Source organism: Fukomys damarensis, unplaced genomic scaffold (genome assembly GCF_012274545.1).
Source record: "Fukomys damarensis isolate Sample0158 unplaced genomic scaffold, DMR_v1.0_HiC HiC_scaffold_6, whole genome shotgun sequence".
Lineage (NCBI taxonomy): Eukaryota > Metazoa > Chordata > Mammalia > Rodentia > Bathyergidae > Fukomys > Fukomys damarensis.
Genome location: NW_022900918.1, coordinates 10,034,582 through 10,058,946, shown reverse-complemented (window position 1 = coordinate 10,058,946; position 24,365 = coordinate 10,034,582). Strand labels below are relative to the sequence as shown.

The window sequence follows — 24,365 nt, the reverse complement described above, 5'->3', positions numbered from 1 at the left end:
GCTGTACTTGATTAATGTTTTTATCAATGATCGGAAGAAATGGGAGGAACACAGGATTCACAATGAGGGGGAAAGCTAATGTTCTGGAATGGCAAAGATCAGGAATCATGCAATTAACCACAAGAAAAAAATTAGGAATTACCCGGGTGTGGTGGCGCATGCCTATAATCCCTGGGGAGGCTGAAGCAGGAGGATCGCTGTGAATTCGAGACCAGCGTGAGATACATAGTGAGTTCCAGGTCAGGTTCAACTGCATAGTGAGACCCTGCCTCAAAAACAAAAACAAAAACATAACAAAAATCAGGAATTACTAAGAGTCCACTAGGCTAGAATGTTGAGCATAGATTTGAAGTTAATAGAGAAAAAGGGAATTTGACTTATGTTCCAGAAAATCAGTGTGGGACTGGATTCCAGCTCCCAGGCTCGTTTTCTGTCTGGACTGTGAGGGTGACGTTTACCTGGAAGTCAGGAGAATTGTAGGGTGGAGAAGGCCACGGAGGTGCCTCAGGCCGGGTCCAAGCCCGGGGACCACAGCCTCTGGCCCAGGAACGGGAATGGTGGCAGTGGTAATAACAACAGGAGGTGGTGCCCAGAAAACTGCAGGCATTTTAACTGACTGTGGGGGTCAGGGGCCGCAGAGGATGCATTTATGCAGGGGTGGCCGGGTGGCCAGGGCTAAGCAGCCAAAGCACGTGGAAAGCAAGTGACTCAGTGCCGGCTTAGGTGCATTTCCTTTCCAACCTGTTGCCTCCTTTCATCCTGTCCCCGACTAGCAGGTTGGTATAATCACCCCGGTTTGAGAGATGAAGTAAGGCTCAGAGGGCTCAGTGGTCACAGCTACTGAGAGGTGGCGCTGGCAGAGAACTGGAGAGAGAAGAAGACATCAAGACGGGTCACGTACGGTCACCAGAGTTTCAAGAAACAGAAGAATGAATACCAGTGGGCAGGGGATCTGAGGACTACTGGGGGAGAGTCTGCAAGAAAACTGACACATCCTCCAAAAATACATCGTAAAACACAGTTGGGCTGGGGACATGGCTCAGGGGCACAGTGCCTGCCTGGTAAGCCCAAGGCACTGAGTTCAAACCCCAAAGTTGGGCATGGTGGCACACACCTATAATCCCAGTGTGCAGAAGGCTGAGGCAGGAGGATCACTAAATTCAAAACCAGCCTGGGCTACATAGTAAGTTCAAGGCCAGTCTGAACTATACAGTGAGATCCTGTCTCAAAAAATCCCAAATAGTTTCTTTTTTCGGTATGGGGATCAAACTTGGGTCCTTGCCCGGCAGGCAGCTGAACCACTCAGCTAAATCCCCAGCCTCAAAAAAACCCAAATAAATACGTAAATAAGCCGGGCTTGGTGGCGCATGCCTGTAATCCCAGCACTCGGGAGGCTGAGGCAGGAGAATCACTGTGAGTTCGAGACCAGCCTGGGCTCCATAGTGAGTTCCAGGTCAGTCTCAATTACATAGTGAGACCCTGTCTCAAAAAACAAAAAACAAAACAAAACAAAAAATGTAAATAAGGCAGAAAGAGTGAGGAACTATTCTGGACTAAAGATTTAGGAGGCGTGATGACTGGAGCAGTGAAAAATCTGAATTTTTCTTCTTCAACAAAAGACATCCACAGGACAGTTGGGACCTGGGCACAACATGGTGGTCAGATAACTGCCCCACCTATGCGACTCTCGGATGCTGATCTTTGCACTGCGTTTCCGCTTGCCCAGGTCTTCCTTGAGGAGATGATCAGGGAGATCTGGGGCAGGCAAGGGGAGATTGCAAAGGATTCTTCAGGAAAAACAAAGCAGACAAAAAAAGATTAAGGTGAATGTGATAAGACGCTGGCATTTGGGTGAAGAGCAAATGAGATGAGCATCATTCTTCCAACCCTTCTGCAAGTCTTAAAGTTTGTCAAAATAAAGTTTTAAAGAAGTTAAAAAATACGTAAGGCAATGACAAACTTTAGGAGAAAATATTCTGTAGACAGCTAGTGACTTGGAATTGCAGAGAGAAAAAGACTTTGGCCGTTATAGGGGTAATAGAGGAGGATGTGAAAGTTGTGCCTGCTCATGGGTGAGGGTAATTGGGGATTCATCTGTTCTCAGGTCCTTGCACTTGCGAGGCAGGCAGAGGTGGCCCTGAGCTAAATCCCCAGCCCCACTTTTTTTTTTTTTTTTTTAAAGATATGGCCATGCTATGTAGTTCAGGATGGCCTGAACTCACTAAGGAGCCCAGGCTGACCTCAAACTCATGGAGATCCTCCTGCCTCTGCCTCTTGAATGCTGCAATTATAGGCGTGCACCACTACACCAGGCTCACCTGTTACTTAAAAATACGTTTATTTTTGTTTTGTTTTTTTGAGACAGGATCTCACTATGTAGCTCAAACTGGCCTTGAACTTCTAGTGATCCTCCTGCCTCAGTCTCCTGAGTAATGGGATTATAAGTGTGTGGCACCATGGTTGGCAAAAAATACTTTACATAACAGGAAATTTTTAAAAACCCCAAAACTCTAGGGCTGGGTATTTAGCTCAGTGTTTCTGCTGCCTGCCTCACAAGCACAAGGTCCTGGGTTTGATCCCCGGTACAAAAAACAAACAAAAAATAACAACAAAAAAACAACCCCAAACAAAACAAACCTCTAGATGTGATGACCCTCTGCCAGGTTGAGGCAGGAGCATCGCACTACAAGTTCAAGGCCAGCCTGAATTAGAGTGGGACCTGGCCTCAACGCAAAGTAAAATATCCACTATTAGTCCCTCATCCCCACGTCTCCACTGACTTTTCTGAGGAAGCAGTGTTTGAACAAGGACCCCAAAAGAACGGTGGCAGGAGGAGGCGTGGAAAGGTATAGAAACAGCCTGCAGATAGGAGCATACAATCTCTCCTAAAGGACACAGAGGCCAGGACGGCGTCTGGGCGGGAGGTGCGGGCAGGGCTATTCCCGGGCCGGAAGGAGCCTCTGTCCGCGGAGGGGAGGCCGCCCGGTCAGTCCTTCCCGGCTCAGCCCAGAACGCACCCGCAGGGCGCGGCGGGGGGACCTGGGGAAGCTGCCGGGCAGGGAAGAGAAGCGAGCAGGGCTCCAGGCGGAGGAGAAAAGCCATCTCCGGGCTGGAGGGAGCGCTGACCCACGCTTGGGGTCCAGGGACGCCCTCCGCAGCCACCGCGCCACAGTCCTCCTGGGTCGGCCGGCCAGGTGAGACAGTGCATTCTGCTTAGCCGGCCTGTGATGCCAGCTGATCCCAGCACTACTCTGCGAGTTCGAGGTCACCTTGGGCAATTCAGTGACTTAGCAAGACACTTTCTCAAAAAAGGCGGGGGGAGGGTGCTGGGGATGCAGCTCAGGGCGAATGCTCTGGGTTCAGTCCCCAGTACTGCAATAAATACCTTTAAAGTCAGGTGCAAGGGTGCATGTCTGCAGTCATAGCTACTCAAGAGGCTGGGAAAGGATTGCAAGTTCCAAGAGCAGCCCGGGTAATTTATCAAGACCCTGCCTCAAAATAAAAAGGGACAAGGGTGTAGCTCAGTGGTCTGGTGGCCACGGGCTTGATCCCCAGTAGTGGGGCAGTGGGGGGAGACTATTTATAATGCTGAAGAAAATCACACCGACATTCTGTAACGAGCCAGGTGCGGTGATGCACGCCTGTGATCCCAGAGGAGGATGAGGTGCGAGGATCACCATGAATTCAAAGCTATCCTGGGCTATGTAGTGAGACTCTCTCAAAAGACAAAGAAAGCAAGCAAGCTTGGTCTGCCACTCCGAACGACTATTTACAGAGCAGTGACACGCTCAGTTGTATTTCACCTGTTTTGAAACAACAGATGCAGAAAGAACCAATGACTGAAGAACCCCAGGACAAGTGTTTTCTGGCGTGTAACTGATTTTGTATCAGCTGGGTGGGTGTCTCAGTTCCCTGGGCTATCTTCTGGCACTGAGGGTGGAGCCCAGGGCCTCGCACATGCTAAGCTTGCGTTCTCTTTCCTGCTCGTGCCTGCCTCGCTCCCCACACCCACAGTCTGAAGACGTAACCGCCATTGGTGCATGTGTGAAATGACAGCAGCTCTTTATTCCCGCTCGGGACGCGACTCAGTTTCTCTGCTGTTTCCGTCCTTAAGTTGCCCTGCTGTCACTGAGACGCCTCAGAAGAAGACTGCCAAGTTTGCGGCCAGCCAGGGCTACATAGAGGGACCGTATCCCAAGAGGCAAAACAAAGCAAACCCTCACAACTGGAATTACTTTTTAAATGTTAATAAATCACTCTGTTCATAAAGCCTCCCGCTGTAGTCATTCTCTTGACTTTCTTCCTGGAAATCTCTCACCACACACACCCTTTCAGTTTCAGTTTGTAGGTGAAGCACACGTTCCTCCACGGAGCTGCACCCCGTCCCACTTCCCCAGTGAGTGAAAACACGGCCACGGCCACCGTTCGGCCTGTCGCTGCAGCTACTCTGCTGCTGGCCATGGCACGGTCCTTCTGCATGCCGAGGACCAGCAGGGCCGTGCCACACGTGTTCTTTCCAGCCCTCTTCGGTCACACAGGCAGTGGGCGTCTTGCAAACATGGTCGCTGGAGCTATCTAGGAATGGAGACTCGCTTTAACTCCTATGAAAAGCAGCTTGAGACTGGGCATGGTGGCATGTGCCTGTAATCCCAGGGCGCTGGGAGGCTGAGGCAGGAGGATCACAAGTTTGAGTTCCGACTTTGTCACAGAACAAAAAATAAAAAGTGTCACGGATGTAATTCAGCACAAAGGCCCTCAGTTCCAACACCAATGCTCGGGGGCCGGAGAACAAGAGCAAGAGCAGGTGAGGCAGCGTTGTAGATAGTACATTCCTGCCTGGAAGGGTGCTGCTGCCGAGATGATAAGGATCCACCTGTACTAATAATAGTAAATCAAGTCGATCGGATCAGAAACAAATGGAAAGGCCTCAAAGGAAAAGGGCTGAGATTTATGACCGATAGAAGTATCACGAGTAAGTGAGGGCGGGAATGGGTGAGAAGCCACCAGCAGTGTGGAAAGTCTGCACATAATTGAGCGCAAGGTTTTTCTCTCTGGCTGGGGACTGAACTCAGGGCCTTGTGTGTGCTAAGTGTGCAGTCACCACTGGCTCCAACAGCCCAGCCCACACACTGAAATGGCTTATGTGAGAGAGAAAGCACATTTGGGGGGAGCACTGGGATTTGAAAGCAGGAGCTCTGCATCTCCGGCCTTGAACTCCAAGTGCTGGACTTACAGATGTGTGCTACCACACCTAGCTGAAGTACTTCTCTCTCTCTCTCTTTTGTTTTGAGGATGTTAAAACAGAATCTGGACAATGACTTCAAACTCATATACCAGTGCAACCCTGGAAATCCACGGGATTTGCGTGGCTGGCAGGAGACGTGGAGGTGTCATTTGTGGCGTGCAAGCCATAAACCGTCATTTACGGGCTAAGCGCAGAGCTAGGGGAAGTCAGCAGACGTCAGGGGCTCTGTACTGAGTCTCTGCTGGCTCCACAGAAGAAGTAAACATCTGGAGACAACGTCTAGGACTAGGCCTCTGAGCCTGTAAACCGAGAGCCTGTGTCCCCGCGCGTCCTGGCATTGTCCTAGGGCCTGAGCGCTGCTTTCTGACCCGAGCATCTGGACCGGGACCTTGCTCTGCTCTCTGGACTCCCCCAAGGCCTGGGCGGCAAGGAGGAAGTGGCCGGGACAGGGGTGGGGCTCAGGAAGGAGAGGTGGGTAGAGGTGGGTTTAGGGAAGGAGGGGCCACGGAGTCAGTCCGCAGCTCACGGGGCCCACCTGGGACGGCGCAGGGCCGCTGAGCAGGCAGCCCGGGCGCGCAGGTGGGGAGTTTGCTCCACCCCTTGCGTGAGGACCGCGCCCAGGCCAAAGCCAGAATCCAGACAGCGGTGGTGGCGGCGCACACCGGGGGTGACCCGCACTGGGAGGCCGGGGCCGGAGAACTGCAGCCAGCTCCATGCCAACCTGCGGTACAGTGAGTTCAAGGCCAGCCTGAACTACGTGGTGAAATCCTGTCTCAAAAACCCCAAATAAAAAGCAAAACAAAACAAAACAAAGACAAATTCCCCAGGGAATCAAGGTTCGGTTCCCTTTATCTCACACTCTGTACACCCGAAGCGGATCCAAAGCGCCTCCCTGCGTCCTCTCAGAGACCGGCCTCAGCTTGCTCAGCTCTGCTCCACATTCCCCAGGCTTTCAGCAGCCGGGTCTGGTGGGTGCACATCTCATTGGGAACCTTATTCTTCTCTTCATCTACAGGCTCTGCACTAATATGTCGGTTTACTAATGAATATATGAAAATTTCTGCTTGAAAAAAAAATCCAATGCCTGTAATCCCAACGCTGTGGGAAGCTGAGGCAGGAGGACCTTGAGTTCAAACACACTCTGGGCAATTTATGGATTTAGCAAGACCAGGTCTCAGGAAAGGGGAGGGGAAGGATTTGAGATGCAACTCACTGCAATCTCTGGGTTCAATTCCCAGGACTGCAAAAAACAACCCCGCCCCCCAAAATCTAGCTTATGAGTGTGTTCAACCTATGAAGTAGTTAATGTGATTTTTTTTTTTTTTTTTTGACAGGATCTCACTGTGCAGTTCAGGCTGGCCTTGAACTCGAAGTGATCCTTCTGCCTCAGCCTCCCTAGTTCTGGGGTTATAAACCATCATGCCTGGTTCAATACTTTTTGTTTTTTTTTTTGGTACTGAGGATTGAACTCAGGTCCTTGTGCTTGCAAGGCAGTCGCCAGATCCACTGAGCTAAATCCCCGGCCCTCAACACATTTCTTAATTACAAGAGATAGAATATTTATACTAACTATAAAACTGTAAAGCAATTTAAACAGAAGCCTATGACATGCTAATGTGTTTTCTGTAAAACGAAGACTACAATAAAGTAGCAACTTTTCATTAAGAACCATAAAAGGCTATTTTCTATTCTATTTCTGAATCATATTAGATTACTTGACAGGCATTTAACATTTAGAATTTTAAAATAAATTATTTAGGTGGCTGAAGTGATACAGGCTCATAGTTTCAGCACCTGGGAGACTGAGGCAAGAAGATTGCTAAAGTCCAGGAACTTGAGAACATCCTGGATAGGATAATGACTTTCTCTGAAAAAATAAAGTTTAGTTTTGAGTTAAAAGCTCATTAAATCACCAGGTGTGGTGGCGCATGCCTGAAAGTCCAGTACTTGGGAGGCTAAGGCAGGAGGATAATGAGAATTATTTTTGGGTTTTTTTGCGACAAGGCCTTCATATGTATTCCAGGCTGGCCTCGAACTCATGGTGATCCTCCTGCCTCAGCCTTCTGGGTGCTGGGATAATAGGTGGGCACCACCATGCTTGTCCGTCACTTTGAATTTGAGGCCATCCTGGGCTATATACTGAGTTCTCGGCCATCCTAAACCACATAGAGACAGCCTGTCTCAAAACATTAAAAAAACTCCACTCATTAAGATTACTTTATTTTTCATTAAGTTTATTTAGTAACAGAGCACAAGATTTTTAGTTATTAGCGAGACAGAATATAGGGCTGGGGATTTGGCTCGGTGGCACCCGGGCCTGCCTCGCAAATGCAAGGTCCTGAGTTTGATCCCTCCTATCAAAAAAAATATAACAACAGCCTCATTTAATTTTTACATTCTGATTGAAAAACGACAAACAGAGTTGGCTGTACCCACTTAGTCCCATCTACTCTGGAGGCTGAGGCAAGAAGACTGCAAGTTCAAGGCTAGCCTGGGCTACAGAACATATTCAAAACTTGCCTGGACTACATAATGAGACCCTGTTTCAAACAGAAAGAAAAGAAAAAAAAGATTTAACATGGTTTAGGCAAACACAATTTTCCTTTATAATGGTCATTCAAAGAAGCAAAGCTTTTGCACTTAGGGAGGGAGGGGGCTTGAGGGGAAATGGGATAAAATGAAACTTATTTTTTAAAAATGGTCATTTAATGGGTGTGTGTGTGTGTGTCACTGGGGGTTGAACTCAGGAACTTTGCCCTGTGTTATATCCCCAGCCCCTTTTTTAGTTTTTGAGACAGGGTTTCACTCAGCCTGAATTTAAATTTAGCCTTCTCCTGTGTTGGCTTCTCAGACTGCTGGGATTACAGGTGTGTACCACTGTGCTCAGCTTGTTCAAAATTTCTGAATTCTATTTATTTTTAAAATGACATATTGTTCCCTTAGTTTATAACTGACCTCAATTGCATTTTGTTTTTTCAAGTTTTATCAATATCTTGTTTAAACTGTACAATAAATTGTAAACACAAAACCCTACTGTAATAAGTGGAAAAACCTGGGTGTGGTGATGTACACCTGTAATCCCAGCACTTCAAGGTTGAGGCAGGAGGATTGCTATGAGTTTTTTGACCCACCTGGGCCACACAGTGAGTTCAGGGACAGCATGGGCCAAAGCTTTGGAAACCCTAAACCAGCACCTTTCTCTCCCAGTGGAGGGGAAGCCCAGGGACTGTGCGACACAGGCAAATCTGACAGCTATGCAGCAGGTGACTGACAGAGACCACTGTCTTTTAGGGAGGACAGTGGCCTGGGACTGAGGTGGTGAGGGGAACTCACACACAGGAAATGAACACACACAAAGTTGAAGAACTGCAGTCTCTTCATTTCTAATTAGGAAAAAAAACCTTTCGAACTAGTTAGATATGTCAACGGGAACTCATGATTTTTTCCCTTTATTTAAAAGCACAGCCGGGTGTGGTGGTGCATTCCTGTAATCCCAGCACTTGGGAGGCTGAGGCAGGAGGATCGATGTGAGTTTGAGACCAGCCTGGGCTGGGCTACATAGTTCCAGGTCAGTCTCAACTACATAGTGAGACCCTGTCTCAAACAAAACAAAACAAACAAACAAACAAAACAACAACAAAAAAGCACATTGTTTTACAGGTCTGTTGGAGAAGCCTAGAAGTAAGGAAGTCAAAGACACGGTCAACATTACTGGGTAAGGGGGACACGGTCAACATTGCTGGGTATAGGGGGACACGGTCAACATTACTGGGTATGGGGGACACGGTCAACATTACTGGGTATGGGGGACACGGTCAACATTGCTGGGTATGGGGGACACGGTCAACATTGCTGGGTATGGGGGACATGGTCAACATTACTGGGTATAGGGGGACACGGTCAACATTGCAGGGTATGGGGGACACGGTCAACATTGCTGGGTATAGGGAGACGCGTCTGTAGATCCCGTACCTGGAAGGCTGAGGCAGGGGAATTGATGTGCATTGCAGGCCAGTTTAAGGTATATAGTGAGACCTTCTCTCAGAAAACAAACAAAAACAGTAAAAAGTGAAACAATCCACATTCCCAGTACCCAATTGCTGCAATTTGGTTAACTGCTTCCTCATAGGGTCCTTCAGTTTGGTTTTCTCTTTCTTGTTTTGCCTGAAGTTGTTTTGCTTCAGGTTAATTTTGTTTGTTTTTTTGTTTTGTTTTGTTTTGTTTTGTTTTTGGCATAATACTTTACAAGTGTTGCTGTTTTTCTTTTCCTTTTTTTTTTTTTTTTTTTTTTTTTTTTTTTTTTTGAGACAGGGTCTCACTATGTAATTGAGACTGACCTGGAACTCACTGTGTAGCCCAGGTTGGTCTTGAACTCACAGCGATCCTCCTGCCTCAGCCTCATGAGTGCTGGGATTACAGGAGTGCGCCTCCACACCCTGCTCCTTTTGTTTTCTGAGACAGGTCTTGCTGTGCTGCCCTGGCTGGTCAGCAACTCCTGGGCTCAAGGGATCCTCCAGCACCCTTCTGAGTGTACGAACACCACTGGACTGACCCAGCTGTGGCTCAGGATGTGCCTCGTTCATCCAAGCACAAATTTAATAAACTCTTGCCTCCCGTCTTACTGATGTGTCCTAAAGATTATTTTTCTGCCATGAGAGCCAGCAAACCCACAGACTGACTCTGCAGGAGTGGGATAGGTTTTAAGTTTAGCTGCTGCTTTCCATCTCTCCTTCCTTCACCGCCGGCACAGCATTTCTGCTCCCCCTGGTGTGAGAGAGGTAATGATTAGTGAGGCCGGGTGGTTATGGTCTGACAGAGAACTCTCATTACCTTTCGAACTACTTATCTGAAAGCTTTAGCATTCATTGCCAATTGTCTACTTTGCCAGGGTTTGCTATACTGTAATTTCCCAACTCCTTTTTTTTTTTTTTTTTTTTTTTTGCCAGCTACTCCTCTGACAGAAGACTATATCTAGAATATATAAAGAACTTAAAAAATCAGACCCACCCAAATTGAAAGACAAAGGGGCATCTGAAATAGAAAAAAAAATACTTCACATGTGAAGTACAAACAGCCAATAAATACATGAAAAAATGTTCAACATCACTGGTCATTCCAGAAAGGCAAATTAAAACACCACCAAGATTCCACCTTACTCCAGAATGAATGTCCATCACCAGGAAATCAACCAATAACAAATGCTGGTGGGATTATAGAGAGAAAAGAACCCTTCTCCACTCTTGGTGGGAATATAAACTGGTACAACCTCTACTGAAATTAGTATGGAGATTCCTTAGAATACTAAAACTAGAAATTCCATTTTACCCAACTATTCCTTTCTAGGTATCTTCCAGAAAGAGTTAAAGACATCATATTGAGGCCGGGGATTTAGCTCAGTGGTGCTGCCACCTGCCTCACAAGCTCAAGGACCTGAGTCTGATCCCCTGTACCAACAAAACAAAACAAAATATCATAGTATAGCATACATGCATACCCATATTTATAGCAGCACATTTTTTTTTTTTTTTTTTTTTTTTTTTGGTAGCAGGGATCAAACTAGGGACCTTGTGCTTGCAAGGCAGGCAGCAGAACCACTGAGCTACATCCCCAGCAGCACAATCCTTAATAGCTAAATCTTGGAAACAGCCTATAAATCTATCAACAGAAGAAGGGATGAAGGTAGGGCAGGAACAAGGGGAAAAAATGAGAACCAAGACCTGTCATGTAAAGGGGCCGGGGATTTAGCTCAGTGGTTCTGCCGCCTGCCTTGCAAGCACAAGGACCTGAGTTTGATCCCCGGTACCAAAAAAAAAAAAAAAAAAAAAAAGACCTGTCATGTAAAGGTACAAGATCCCAAAAATGAATGTAACTGTACTATATACCTAAAAATGTAGCAACAAATTCAATGAGGAAAAAAAAAAAAGAAACCAGATGAAGGTCTAAAGCAAACATGTATTTATACACAATGGAGTACTACAATGCCATAAAGAAGGATAGACTTGGGTCATTTCTAGGAAAATGGATGTACCTTGAGACCATAATAGTAAGTGAAATAACTCAGACACACAAGCTTATATATTGCATGGTTTCTCTTATATGAAAAACTTATATAAAAGAATATATGATAGGGCTGGGGAGTTAGCTCAGTGGTTCTGCCACCTGCCTTGCAAGCACAAGGTCCCAAATTCGATCCCTGGTAGTACCAAAAAAAACAAAAAAACAAAAAAAACCAAAAACGATAATAGGGAAAAAGAGAGGGAAAAGTTGAGTTATTGTAAGCCAGCATGGACAATGTATCTAAAAGTATATCTTAATTTAGTATAATTGTTTTATATGTTTATATATTTTTTGGCCTGTTAATGTGGCTGTCAATCTGTATGTATAATTAATTTTACAAGAACTTATAAGGGGAAGGGGGAAAAAAGAATTGAGATGTGCTATATAAATGTACTGATTCCCCACATTGAATATAATCATTGTGTACTGCAAACAAGTACTAATAAAAATAAAAAATTAAGACTTCTAGGAAGATGGTAGAGCAGTAAGCAGCAACAGATCAACCTCTCCAAGATTCAAAATCGAGATCCTGGAAAATAACAACTTAGGCAAGAAAAGAAGGAGGGAGGTGGATCCCTGGGACCCAGAAAGGACTGTTATCATGCAGCTTCTTCTAAAAGTGGCTCAACAAATAAATGTTACTAGGTTTTGGTTTGCTTGTCTCTCCTGGAGTTGGACACCAGGTATTTTTTTGTTTCAAAGAACTGGATGAAATGAGCAAAAAGAATGGCAAAGTTTATTTATTTGAAAACGTAAACGTGAAGAGTGAGAGATAGACTGGCTTTGAATGAGCTTGGGCCAAGTAAAAGAGGAAAAAGCAAGATAAAAGAACATGTTGGAGGGCCGCGGATTTAGTTTAGTGGTGTTGCGGCCTGCCTCGCAAGTGCAAGGACCCAAGTTCGATTCCCAGTACCCTCCCCCCAAAAAAACCACCTTGGAGAAAGCAGGGCAGGACATCATGAGGAAAGCCACTATACCAAACTCTTCTTGGGATTTTTTTTATGCTATCCAAATCTTGATAGAGGTCCTGAGGGGCAGTGCTGGGTCCCACTGTTCAGGCTAACATCACATCTAGGCTAGCCTATTGAAAACCCGCTCAAATTTTTTGAAGAAGTCCATGTGCAGGGCTTTGGGAACTGTTCTGTGCAGGTGTTCCAGGATCTTGTAGTTAACAGATCATGCCCACTTCCCCAACCAGTTTTGTCATGCCATACTCTCTTACGTCAGGATCTCAAGGGAAAATTAGAGCCCACAGACTTCAATGCAGAAAAATCACAGGGCAGTGTGCACTTTCTCTCTGTTTTCCTGGTTCCTGCATTGTGGAGAGAGAAATAAAGATTAAATCTAGAGACACAGTGAAAGCAGGGCCTCCAGAGGCCTCCAGGGAGAAACACACCAGTGGAATGGAGCAGTGTATGCTGTGCACTACAACAGCCATTGACTGATTCTGGTACAAGCAATTGCTGTGATCCCTGAAGAGGGTGCTTGGCCAGACAATATTTTAGGGAGGGGCCAATTGACCCCAGGACTCTGAGCAGCTGTTGGTTGGCTTTTCCTCAGGGATCCTGTTGCTAAAAACCCACCATGACTAGGTGAGGGACAACCACAGCAGATATCCAGGGTCAGAGAACCATGGTCAGACTGGCAAGATAAACCCAGAGTATTACAAGCTAAATGATTCAGGCCTAAATTCGGTGACCAGAGGTTAGGATCACCTGAATTGTGGATTTGAAAGCACCAGAACCAGCACCCTGACCTAGTACTTCTCCAGGCTTGCTGAGATAACCCAGTATGATTTTGGGTTCTGACTGCCTCCTTAGTCTATGAGTGAGAGCAGACTCATGACCTGAATTAAACACTAGAACAAAACTGTAGACTTCAGAAGATAACCACAGATTTGAAATTTTATATATATATACACACACACATATATATACATATACATATATCTATCTATCTATCTATCTATCTATATATATATATATTTTTTTCATTTTGCTATTAGGTCAAAATTTTTTTTCATGATTGAAAACATTGTTTTTAATTAAAAACATTTTTCCTTCTTTCTATCCCTTCTATCTTCTTCACCAGTTTCTCTAAGCTTGGTTAATTTTCCTTTGTGTTTTAGTCTTATTTCTAATCTCTTTCTCTATTTTTTTCCTCTTAACCCTTTTAAATTCTTTCCCCTAGGGAAAAATTGCTCCGCTGAGTGGATATTTACTGTTTATAATTTTCTGATTTGTCTTAGATTTTTTTAGGCAGGGTCTTGCTATATAGTTCAGGCTAGCCTTGAACTCCCTATGTAGCCCAGGCTGGACTTGAACTTATGACAGTCTTCCTGCTGAGCACGGGGATCACAGGTGTGTACCACTATGCCTGGCCAATTTGTCTTAGATTTTATAATACAACTATAAATCTTGTACCTATGGTTAAAGGTAACAAAATAATAGTTATCATAGTTTGTCATCTTCCATTCTATGCTTGATGTTAATATTATTACTAATTGTATTACATTAGCCAAAGTGATGTAATTGTTGTGATCAATTGATCTTCCTCGAGTGCCAATTCCTAGATTGTCTAGGGATCATAAACAATACTATAGTCCAGTACCAGAGAATTGGGTATTAGGTCAAACAGGCTACCAACATTTTGTCCCCAAAAAATTGAAGAGGCAGGATCCTGGGACAAACTTAAAAGGCAAAACCCAGCTATACCTAGAAGACACCTCTGAAAAGTAGTCATTTCCTAAAGAGGTCTCAATACTAGCAATGAAGCTACCTACCATGAACAATGTATAAGCATCAATGCAGAACACAAAAAATGAGAAAATATGGAAGCAACATGCAATTCATAATTCCAAAGTCATTCAGGGCAAATCAAGGGGGGGATTGAGGTAAAAGAAATGAAAAGCCACTCAGTTGAATTTTATGAAATGGTAGTAGTGGAAGTAAAAAAAAAAAAATCCATCTATCTATATCTCAACAAGTTTCTTTACCAAAACAAATAAAAAGATCACCAGAGATAATTAATGAGATGATGACCACAATGAAGGAAATGATTAGTGAATTTAGAGTACATACAGATTTAAAAAAATAAAGAAGCTTAGCAAAGACATGGGAACCATTAATGCCCAACACGGAAAAGAACTGGATTCCACAAAACAGATTCAAATAGAAATCCAGGAGATTAAAAATTCTACTGTAAGTATACACAGCAGATGCCAGGTGTGGTGGCGCACAACTGTAATCCCAGCACTGGGCTACATCGTGAGTTGCAGATCAGTCTCAACTACCTAGTGAGACCCTGTCTCAAAGAAAACAAACAAACAAACAAAAAATCAAACCAGCAGAGTCAACCAATGTGAAGATAGAATATCAGATCTACAAGACAGGGTTGTGGTTGTCGATCATAAAATGAAAGATCTTTTAAAAACAGCAAAGGTAGCCGGGCGCATGCCTATAATCCCAGCATTCAGGAGACCGAGGCAGGAGGATCACCATGAGTTCGAGACCAGCCTGGGCTACATAGTGAGCTCCAGATCAATCTCAACTACATAGTGAGGCCCTGTCTCAACAAACAAACAAAAATAGTAAAGGAAAAAAAATATCAAAGGAAAATGAAAAAATCAATCTAATAGCTTCTACATGATTCAAAGATTAATTGGAGTCAATAAAGAATCAGAAGATAGTACAAAAGGAATTAAAAAACCTGTTCACAGAATAGTAGAAAACTTTCCAAGTGTGAAAAAATAATTTGAGATAAAGAGAAGTGAGGAATATAGAATTCCACATGGTCAGAATCAGAAAAAGAAAAAAAAAACTATACCAAGATATATAATGATCAAAATTGCTAGGGATTTAGCTCAATAGCATTGTGCCTGCCTTGCAAGTGCAAGGTCCTGAGTTTGATTCTCAGTACCAAAACAAAACAAAACAAAAACAAAAAAACAAAAAAAACACTAAAAGCTGTTAGAGAAAAGAAACATCACCTATAAAGCAAAACCCATCAGAATCACAGCAGACTTCTCTAAACCCTTAACACAAATAGAGCTTGGAGTATTTCAAGCCCTAAAAGAAAACAACCTCAAGCCCAAACTGATGGTCCTGGTGAAATTATTTTTTAAAATTGAGGGAGAAATGAGATACTTATATGATAAAGAACACCTGAAGAGGGCCAGGGATTTGGCTCAGGGGTTCCACCACCTGCTTCACACACACACACAAAAAGAACACCTTAAGAAATTCATGACCACCCAGCCAGTACTCCAAAAAGCTCTGAATGACATTCTAGAAAAAGCCAACAAGCTAACATGCAATGAATTCCAATAGAATTTCAATAGATAAGGCAAGCAGGTTAAACAGAAGGGAACCAATTAGCAACGTGAAATAGGAAGAAAAGGACCAAAGGTGTAGGGACAGTGAGAAGGATAGGGAAAGGGGAACAAGGGAAAAGGAAAAAATATGAGAAAATGTAAAAATGGAATTAAAGTGTTTGAAGGTGGGGAGGGGAGGAGGGGGTGAAGGGAGGGTGGGGACAAGGGGAAAAAATGAGAACCAAGACCTGGCATGTAAAGGTACAAGATCCCAGTAATGAATGTAACTGTACTGTCTACCTAGAATATACCAATAAATTCAATTTAAATAAAAAAAAAAAACCCAGAAGGGAACCAACAATAGAAAAATATAACAAGGATAAGTCAATACATATCAGTTATAACCACCAAAGTAAACGGTCTCAATTCACCAATCAAAAGAAACACATTGGCAGAACAGATCAAGAAACAAGATACAACATACACCACAGCCAGGTATGGGGGCATATGCCTGTAATTCCAGCATTTGGGAGACTGAAGGCAGATGGATTGCTGTGAGTTTGAGTCCAGCCTGGGCTACCTAGTGAGTTCATAGACAGCCTGACCTACATAGCAAGATCCTGTCTCACAGAGGAAAACAAAACCAAAGCCAAAAACCACACAAAACAACCCCCCAATACAATACACTGCATACAAGAAACACATTTAACTCAAAAAGAAATTCATAGATGGAAAGTCAAAGGATGGAAAACAATACTCCATGTGACAGCAACCCAGAAAAAAATAGGGGTAGCTATTCTATTTTCAGACAAAGGGGATTTCAAGCCATGACTGATCAGAAGTTACAAAAAAATTCAGTATATACTTGTTAAGGGAACAATCGAAGAAGAGATAACAATCATAAACATATATGCATCAAATACTGGCACATCTAACTATATAAAACAAACACTAATGGATTAAAAAAATCAGATAAGCACTAATACAATTGTAATAGGGGACCTCAATACCCCACTCTCACAAATAGATCAACCAGACAAAAAAAATCAATAAAGGAAAATTAGAGCTGAAACAAACTTTTGAACAAATGAACTTGGTAGAAATCTAGAGAGTGTTCTACCCCACAACAACAGAATACACATTCTTCTCAGCAGCACACAGGACTTTCTTAAAAATAGACCACATACTAGCTCACAGGACATTCTTAAGTAAATGCAAAGGAACTGACATTGTCCAATAGATATTATCAGATCATGGTGCAATAGAATGAAGAATCAATGGCAAAACAAACCACAAAACTACATAAACATATGGGAGTTAAACAATACCCTCATGAACAACCAATGGGTCACAAATGAAATTAAAGAAGAAATTAGTTTCTACAAATGATAATGCCAATATGACATACCAGAACTCATGGGACACAATAAAAGCAGTCCTATGAAAGAAATTTATAGTAGTGAATTCCCACCTCAGAAAAAAAAATACAGCAAGCTAAATAAATAGCCTAATGTTGAATCTCAATCTTCTAGAAAAAGAAAAGTTAAACTCAAAATGTGTACATTGGAGGAAATTGAAGATCTGAGTAGAAATTAATGCAATGGAAACTAAGGATACAATACAAAGAATCAATGAATTGAACAGATTAAATGATTTGAAATCAAAGAGATTAAAAGATTTGAAAGATAAAATAATATAGGCACACCCTTAGGCAACCTCATTAAAAAAAGAAAAAAGAAAATAAGACTCAAACTCATGCAATTAGGAAAGAAAAGGGCAAAATGACAACGGACCCTGCAGAAATCAAGATCATCAGTATTTACTTTGAAAACCTGTACTTTAATAAGATGGAAAACTCAGAAGAAATGGAGGATTCCTGGATACATATGAATTACCAAAGCCAAATCAAGAAGATATAAAAACTTTAATCCAATAACAGTCAAGAATAAAAATAACTACGAACAAAGAAAAGCTCAAGTCCTAAAAAGAGTCACTGCTGAATTCTATAAGAAATTTAGAGAAGATCAAATGTGACTGCTTCTTAAACTGTAATGAAATTGGAAGGGAAGCAACCTCTAAAACTTATTACTGGAAACAAGCACCACCTCAAAACCAAAACCAGAGAACCAAACAAAAAAGGGAACTACAGGCCAATCTCCTTAATAAACATAGATGCAAAAATCCTCAATAAGATACTGGCAAAGAGAATGCAGCAAATCATCAAGAAGATCATACACACTAACCAAGTAGGATTCATCCCAGGAACGCAGGGATGGTTCCACACATGTAAATCAATAAATGTAATACACTATATTAACAAAATCAAGGATAAAACCCACATAATCATCTTGACAGATGCAGAAAAAGCTAAGTTCAAAACCCTTTCATGACAGAAAACTGGAATAGGTCTTTATCTCAATCTTATAAAACCCATCTATGACAAACCAACAGCCAAGATCATCCAAAATGGACAGAAATTGAAAGTTTTCATTCTAAAATCAGGAACAAGACAAAGATATCCAGCATTACCACTCCTATTCAATATATTTCTGAAAACAATAGCCAGAGGAACTAGATGAGGGAAAAGAAAGGCATATGGATAGGAAAGGAAGTCAAACTGTCATTACTTGGTGATGACATGACACTCTATATAGAAGACCCCCAAAACTCCACCAGAAGACTGCTAGAATTAATAATCAAATTTGGCAGCATAGCAGGATACAAAGTCAACACTCAAAACTCAGTAGCACTGTTGGGCGTGGTGGTGAAGGCCTGTAATCCCAGCACTGGGAAGTTTGAGGTAGGAGGATCCCTGGGTGTTCCAGACCAGCCTGAGATAAAAACAAAACAAAACAACAAAGAAAAAACAGCATTCCTGTAGACAAATAACAAACTCACTGAGACAGAAATTAGGGAAACAACACCTTTCACAGCAGCATCAAGAAAAATGAAATACTTAGGAATCAATCTAACAAAGGAAGTAACAGACCTTTACATAGAAAACTACTGTATTCTGAAAAAGGAGATCAAAGAGGCTTTCAGAAAACGGAAAGATATCCTCTGTTCTTGGATACGTAGAACCAATACAGTGAAAATGGCCATACTTCCAAAACCACTATACAGATTCAATGCAATCCTGATCAAAAAAATACCAATAGAGAAAACAATCATAAAATTCATTTGGAATCAGAAGAGACCTAGAGTATCAAAAGCAATTCTGAGCAACAAAGACAAGACATGGGCCACAGATTTGGCTCACTGGTTCTGCCGCCTTCCTCAAGCGCAAGCACCTAAGTTTGATCCCCAGTACCAAAACAAAACAAAACAAAAAGATAAGTCAGGGGTATCACAATCCCTGATTTAAACCTAGACTTGTATCTCTCACCATTTAACTAAACTAAAATCGAAATGGATCAAAGATCTAAATATTAAAATAGAAACAGAGGGGCTGGGGATTTAGCTCAGTGGCACTGTGCCTGCCTTGAAAGAGCAAGGTCCTTAGTTTGATACCTGGTATGGCAAAAAAAAAAAAAAAAAAAAAAAAAGAGAAGAAATTGAAACTGCTGGTAAACATAGGTATAGGCAAGGACTTCATGAATGCAAGCTCGATCACACAGGAAAGTGTGAACAACTGGGATCATATCAAGTTGAAATGATTTTGGAGAGCAAAAGAAAACCACCAACAGAGTGACGAGACAACCCACAGAATGGGAAAATTTTTTCCAGTTTCTTTTCAGAGGACTAATATCTACACTATATAAAGAACTAAAAAAAATAAATAAATAAATAAAAAATAAAAATCAGCCACTCTCAAATTTAAAGTCCCAATCCAAAAATGGCTATCTGAAATGAATAGCCACTTCTCAGATGAAGTAAAAATAGCAAATAAATACACCAAAAAATGTTCAACAGCACTGGTTATTAGAGAAATGCAAATTAAAACAACACAGATTCCATCTCACTCCAGAAGGAAATCAACCAAGAAGTGCTGATGAGGCTTTGGGAAAAAAGGAGGCTTTCTCCATGGTGGAGGGAGCATGAACTGGTAGAACCACTGTGAAGGTCAGTGTGGAGATGCCTCAGAAAACGGAAACTAGAAATTCCATTTGACCTAGACATTCCCCTCATAGGTATTTTCCCAAAAGAGTTAAAAACATCATACCACAGTGATATATGCACACCATGTCTATAGCAGCCCAGTTTATAATAGCTTAATCTTGGAAAGAGCCCCCATGCCCATCAAGAGACGGATAAAGAATATGCGTTATCTATACACAATGGGGTACTACAATGATATGAAGGATAAACCTGAGTCATTTGTAGGAAAATGCATGCACCTCAGACCATAATCTTAAGTGAAATGAAACAGACTTATAAGCTTATTGGGGAATAGAAACTGCCCAAGTCCAGGGCACTGGGTAGACAGAAAAGGGTCCAGCATTAGTGAGAGGTCACTGGGACTCTGTGGTCCTGCAGGAGGGGAGCGGGAGGAGAGGATGATGAGCAGTCTGCAGAGCTGGGGAGATGCAGGGAAGGGCGGGTGTGTGGGTTAGGGGACTTTCCTCTTCAAGTCGCACAGCTGCTGGGGGTGTAGTTCCGCAGGGAGCAAATACCCGAAAGCTAAGGCAAGGCCCTGGGCTCACCCCCCAGTACAAAACAAAACAAGTACGGTAACAGGTTACTCTACACACCAGTAAGTGTGGGCATGCTCCTGAAAGATGTTACTTTTAGTGCAATAATAAAATGATGCCAGCTGGGTGGGGTGGCGCACTCTTGTAATCCCAGCACCCAGGAGGCTGAGCCAGGAAGATCACTGAGAGTTTGGGGCTGGCCTTGGATTACACAGTGAGGCTTTGTTTAAAAAAAAAAAAAAAAAAAAAAAAAAAACTCAGAAAAGTTGTTACATGACCCACATCACAGCTGGTAATAGGAAACCTGAGTTGTTGGCACTTAATAAACATTTGTTCACTCAATAAAAGAAAAAAAAAAAGAGAAAAGAGCATGGTCGGGCTGGGGATTTAGCTCAGTGGTTCCGCTGCCTGCTTCGCAAGTACAAGGTCCCGAGTTAGATTTCCCGTACCCGACCCCACCCCAAGGAGCATGGTAGTCCCACAGCCCTCCCCCTTCTCAAGAAACTCTGCTAGGCCGTCTCGGTCTCCACAGGCCTGGGAGGAGGAGCAGGGCTGACACAGCCCTAGGAGCATCGGCCTGCTGGAAAGAGGGTGCCACAGATCAGACTTGTTCAAACCCACTGCTCTTTATTATGTCTCTGATCTTGGGCCATTAAGAAGCTCTGAGTCCCAGTTTCTCTCACTTTAAAAATGAAGATAATGCTTATTCGGCAGAGGTGCTATGAAGATTAAATTAAATGAAAGAACAGAAAGCAGGAAACAGCAACTGACTGGTACAATAAGCTTGCTTTAGAATGATAGCTATTACTTTTAAATTTGGGCAATAATTCATGAAACATTTACCAACAAAAGAGTCAGAATTTTATGCTTATACTTTCTAAAGTTTATTTCTAAATAAGAAAATGATATGGCCAGGACAGGACGAGGTAAAGAATGAGAAAGTTCACAGTAGTAGCCATCAGGGGAAAGCAACGCAGCAAATGTCAATCAGGGATCCTTTTGGTGGCTGTCCACACCTGTGATCCCAGCATTTGGGTGGCTGAGGTAGCAAGGCCTTGTCTCAAAACACCCAACCCCCCAAAAAACTGGGGGTGTAGCCGGGTATGGTGGCACATGTCTGTAATATCAGCATTTGGGAGGCTGAGGCAGGAGGGTTGACTCAAGTTTGAGGCCAGCCTGAACTACATAGTGAGACCCTGTCTCAATGTATTTGTGTTATGATATATATATGTATTTTTTGAGACAGGGTCTCACTATGTAGTTGAGACTGACCTGGAACTATGTAGCCCAGGCTGGCCTCGAACTCACAGCAATCCTTCTGCCTCAGCCTCTCGAGTGCTGGGATTACAGGTGTGCACCACCACACCCGACAAGATATTTATTTTGTAATAAAATACATAAAACCAAATATAAAGTATATTATTGGCACTTTATATATTTTGATTATGCTGAAATAAATTTGTTACTTCAACATTAGATAAGATATTAAATTACTTATTTAAAGAATGCCAAGTACCCTTTTTTTTTGGTACTGGGGATCAAACTCAGGACCTTGCAGTTGCGAGGCAGGCGCGGTGTCACTGAGCTAAGTCCCCGCCCTCTTTTTGTTGTTTTTTGAGACAGGGTTTGTGCTTTGTAGTTCAGGCTGGCCTTGCACTCACAGGGATCCTTCTGCCTCAGCCTCTTAAGTGCTAGGCTCATAGATGAGTACCACCACTCCTGGCAAAGTACATTATAAAGATGATTTTTTTTCCTATCAGGAAAAGAGCTTCAGGAATAAATAATGATATAGGCCCCCTTTCCCAAAAAAGTTTAAAAAAATGGTGTGGCAAGCACTTCCAATCCAAAACACTGGGTCTTAGCTGTGGACTGGCTCAGCGGGAAGTGCTCGCCCAGCAGGTGACGGCTACAGCTGCTCCTTCGCAGTGCAGCCCGTCTTCTTCTGCTTCTTGGACCATCCAGGTGCTACCTTCTTAGTCTGAAAGAGAAAATCAAATACAATGCTGAGAGGTAGAACACGCTCCACTCCATTCACAGCTGCTCCTCCGCTAGGAAGGGGCTGGAGGCCTGGCGGGATGAGCAGGAAATCCCTCCTGCGTGCTTCCGGCTTCCACAGCCACACAGCTACCCCGTGACTTACACACTGATTCTGTCCTTAAGTAATTTACAGTACAATCAAAGACAATTTCCTTTTAACTGTCTCATTCATAGGTGGGTATTCGTTTACTCAGTATCTACTAAGAACAGGTAGAGCAAAACACTGTGCTTTGACTCTTCTGAGCTACTAGGCGTGTACAGAGTGCTTCTTGGGATTCTGCTTCAGGACTGCAGTGTGAAAACAGCTGGGTGGCACAGAGTGGCAGCAAGAACAGTAAGACAATCAGATCCTCGGATGAGAACTGATTCTGATACCATTTACTGTAATCAACGTAATGTGCACCTTCCCCACTCATATCTGCTTAGAACTATGAAAAAAGTGCTTTCAAGTACCTATGTACATAGGCACACAGAAAACTATGACAACATATGTCTTCTTTTTTTTTTTTTTTCTGAGATAGGGTCTCAGTATGTAGTTCAGGCTGGCCTTGAACCCATGTAGCTCAGGTGGGCCTCAAACTTGAGGCAATCCTCCTGCCTCAGCCTCCCAGGTGTTGGGATTACAGCTGTGAACCACCATGCCTGACTTGTTTTTAGACTTTAAGCATTTGAAGGTGTATGATAAAACTGAGAAGAAGTTTCAGAGACCTCCCTCCCCAGCACGTGCCTACTCTCCTAGGCTATTAAGACCTTTCCCCACACTGGCACACGGCCACCACGGCCACTCAGAACCCCTTGTGTATACTGGGCTTCGCTACTGGTGGGGTTTGGTCTATGGTTTGGACAAAGGTCTAAAGACACGTGCACATTATTGCCAGGCATAGAGGCTCACACCAGTAATCGCAGCACTCAGGAGGCCAAGCAGGAAGATTACCACAAATGTGTGGCAGCCTGGGTACGTAGTGAGTTCAAGGCCAGTCTGAAGTATGCAGTGAGACTGTCTCAAAAAGTAAAAATGAACAAAACAACAACAGAATGAAAACATGTATGCATTATAGTATTGTATGAAATAGTTTCCTTGCCCTTAAAAATTCTCAAACATTTTTGCATTTATGTTTGTTATGTTTACAAGGTTATAGTTTTCTCTCCCTGTACTATTTTCACCTTTTTTTTTTTTTCTTGGTATAATGGTAATAGTGAACCGGGAAGTATTCCATTTGTTTCTTTCTTTTGAAAAAGACTATAAAGAACTGGTATCATTGCTTCCTTAAATATCTGGTCAAATGCACCAGGGAACCAGTTTTTTGGAAGCTTGTGCATTACTGATCCAGCCCATCCCCTCCCGTGGGAGCTGCGACAGACTGCATCTCCTGTCTTCTAAGGGACTGGTCCCTGTCCTGCGCTCTTGACCTTGTGGGCACAAGGCTGTTCACAGTACTCCGTTATTGTCTTGGAAAATGTGCCCAGGCTGCATGGCTATGCGCCCTTTGTATCTCAGACCCTAGCGATGTGTGCACTCTTTTCCTACCTGGCCCGTGTGCAGTAGTCACATCCCCACTCCCCACCTCAGGGACCTGGCAGCCCCGGGACTCCTTGTCCCGGAATATTCTCAGGCTTAACTTTTTAAGGGATGGCAGGTAGGTCCTCAGCCCAGAGCTACGTCGCCAACCCTATTCGCCCCTCTTCAGTCAGGAACTGTTAGGAGGGCAATGGGCACCAGTCAGCACCCTGACTGCTAAGTTCCAGGCAGTGCTGCCGGGCATTGTGGTGTGCATCCGTGATTCCACAAGGCAGGAGCCTGGTGCAGGGGGTCACAGTGAATCTGAGGCTGGCCTGGGCTACATTATGAGTTCCAGGCCAGCACGAACTACAAACAAAAACAAAAACAACAAAAATAGCAACAAAAAAAGTTCCAGCCAATGGGAAACAGAGACGTTGAGAGGCTGGGTAGAATTTTCAGCACAACTTTAGAAAGGGATTGTCACCCTCTTCTCCTTGCTCTTTGGATTTCAGAGGTGAGTGATTCAAAGAATGGAAGACCTTCTAAGAGCTGCTGATGACCCCGATAGGACACTAGCCTGAA

At 43.4% G+C, this 24,365-nt stretch overlaps 1 protein-coding gene across 2 annotated transcripts in view; it reads right to left on the bottom strand.

The window, feature by feature from the left end:
- Positions 1 to 21,942: 21,942 nt before the first annotated feature.
- Pibf1 (progesterone immunomodulatory binding factor 1) overlaps positions 21,943 to 24,365 on the bottom strand; it is a 203,252-nt gene continuing 200,829 nt past the window's right edge. For both annotated transcript variants that reach the window (XM_010622334.3, XM_010622336.3), the window contains one exon: positions 21,943 to 22,223. In XM_010622334.3, the coding sequence (XP_010620636.1) occupies positions 22,152 to 22,223 (72 nt within the window). In that variant the 3' untranslated portion in view covers positions 21,943 to 22,151. The remainder of the gene's footprint in view (positions 22,224 to 24,365) is intronic.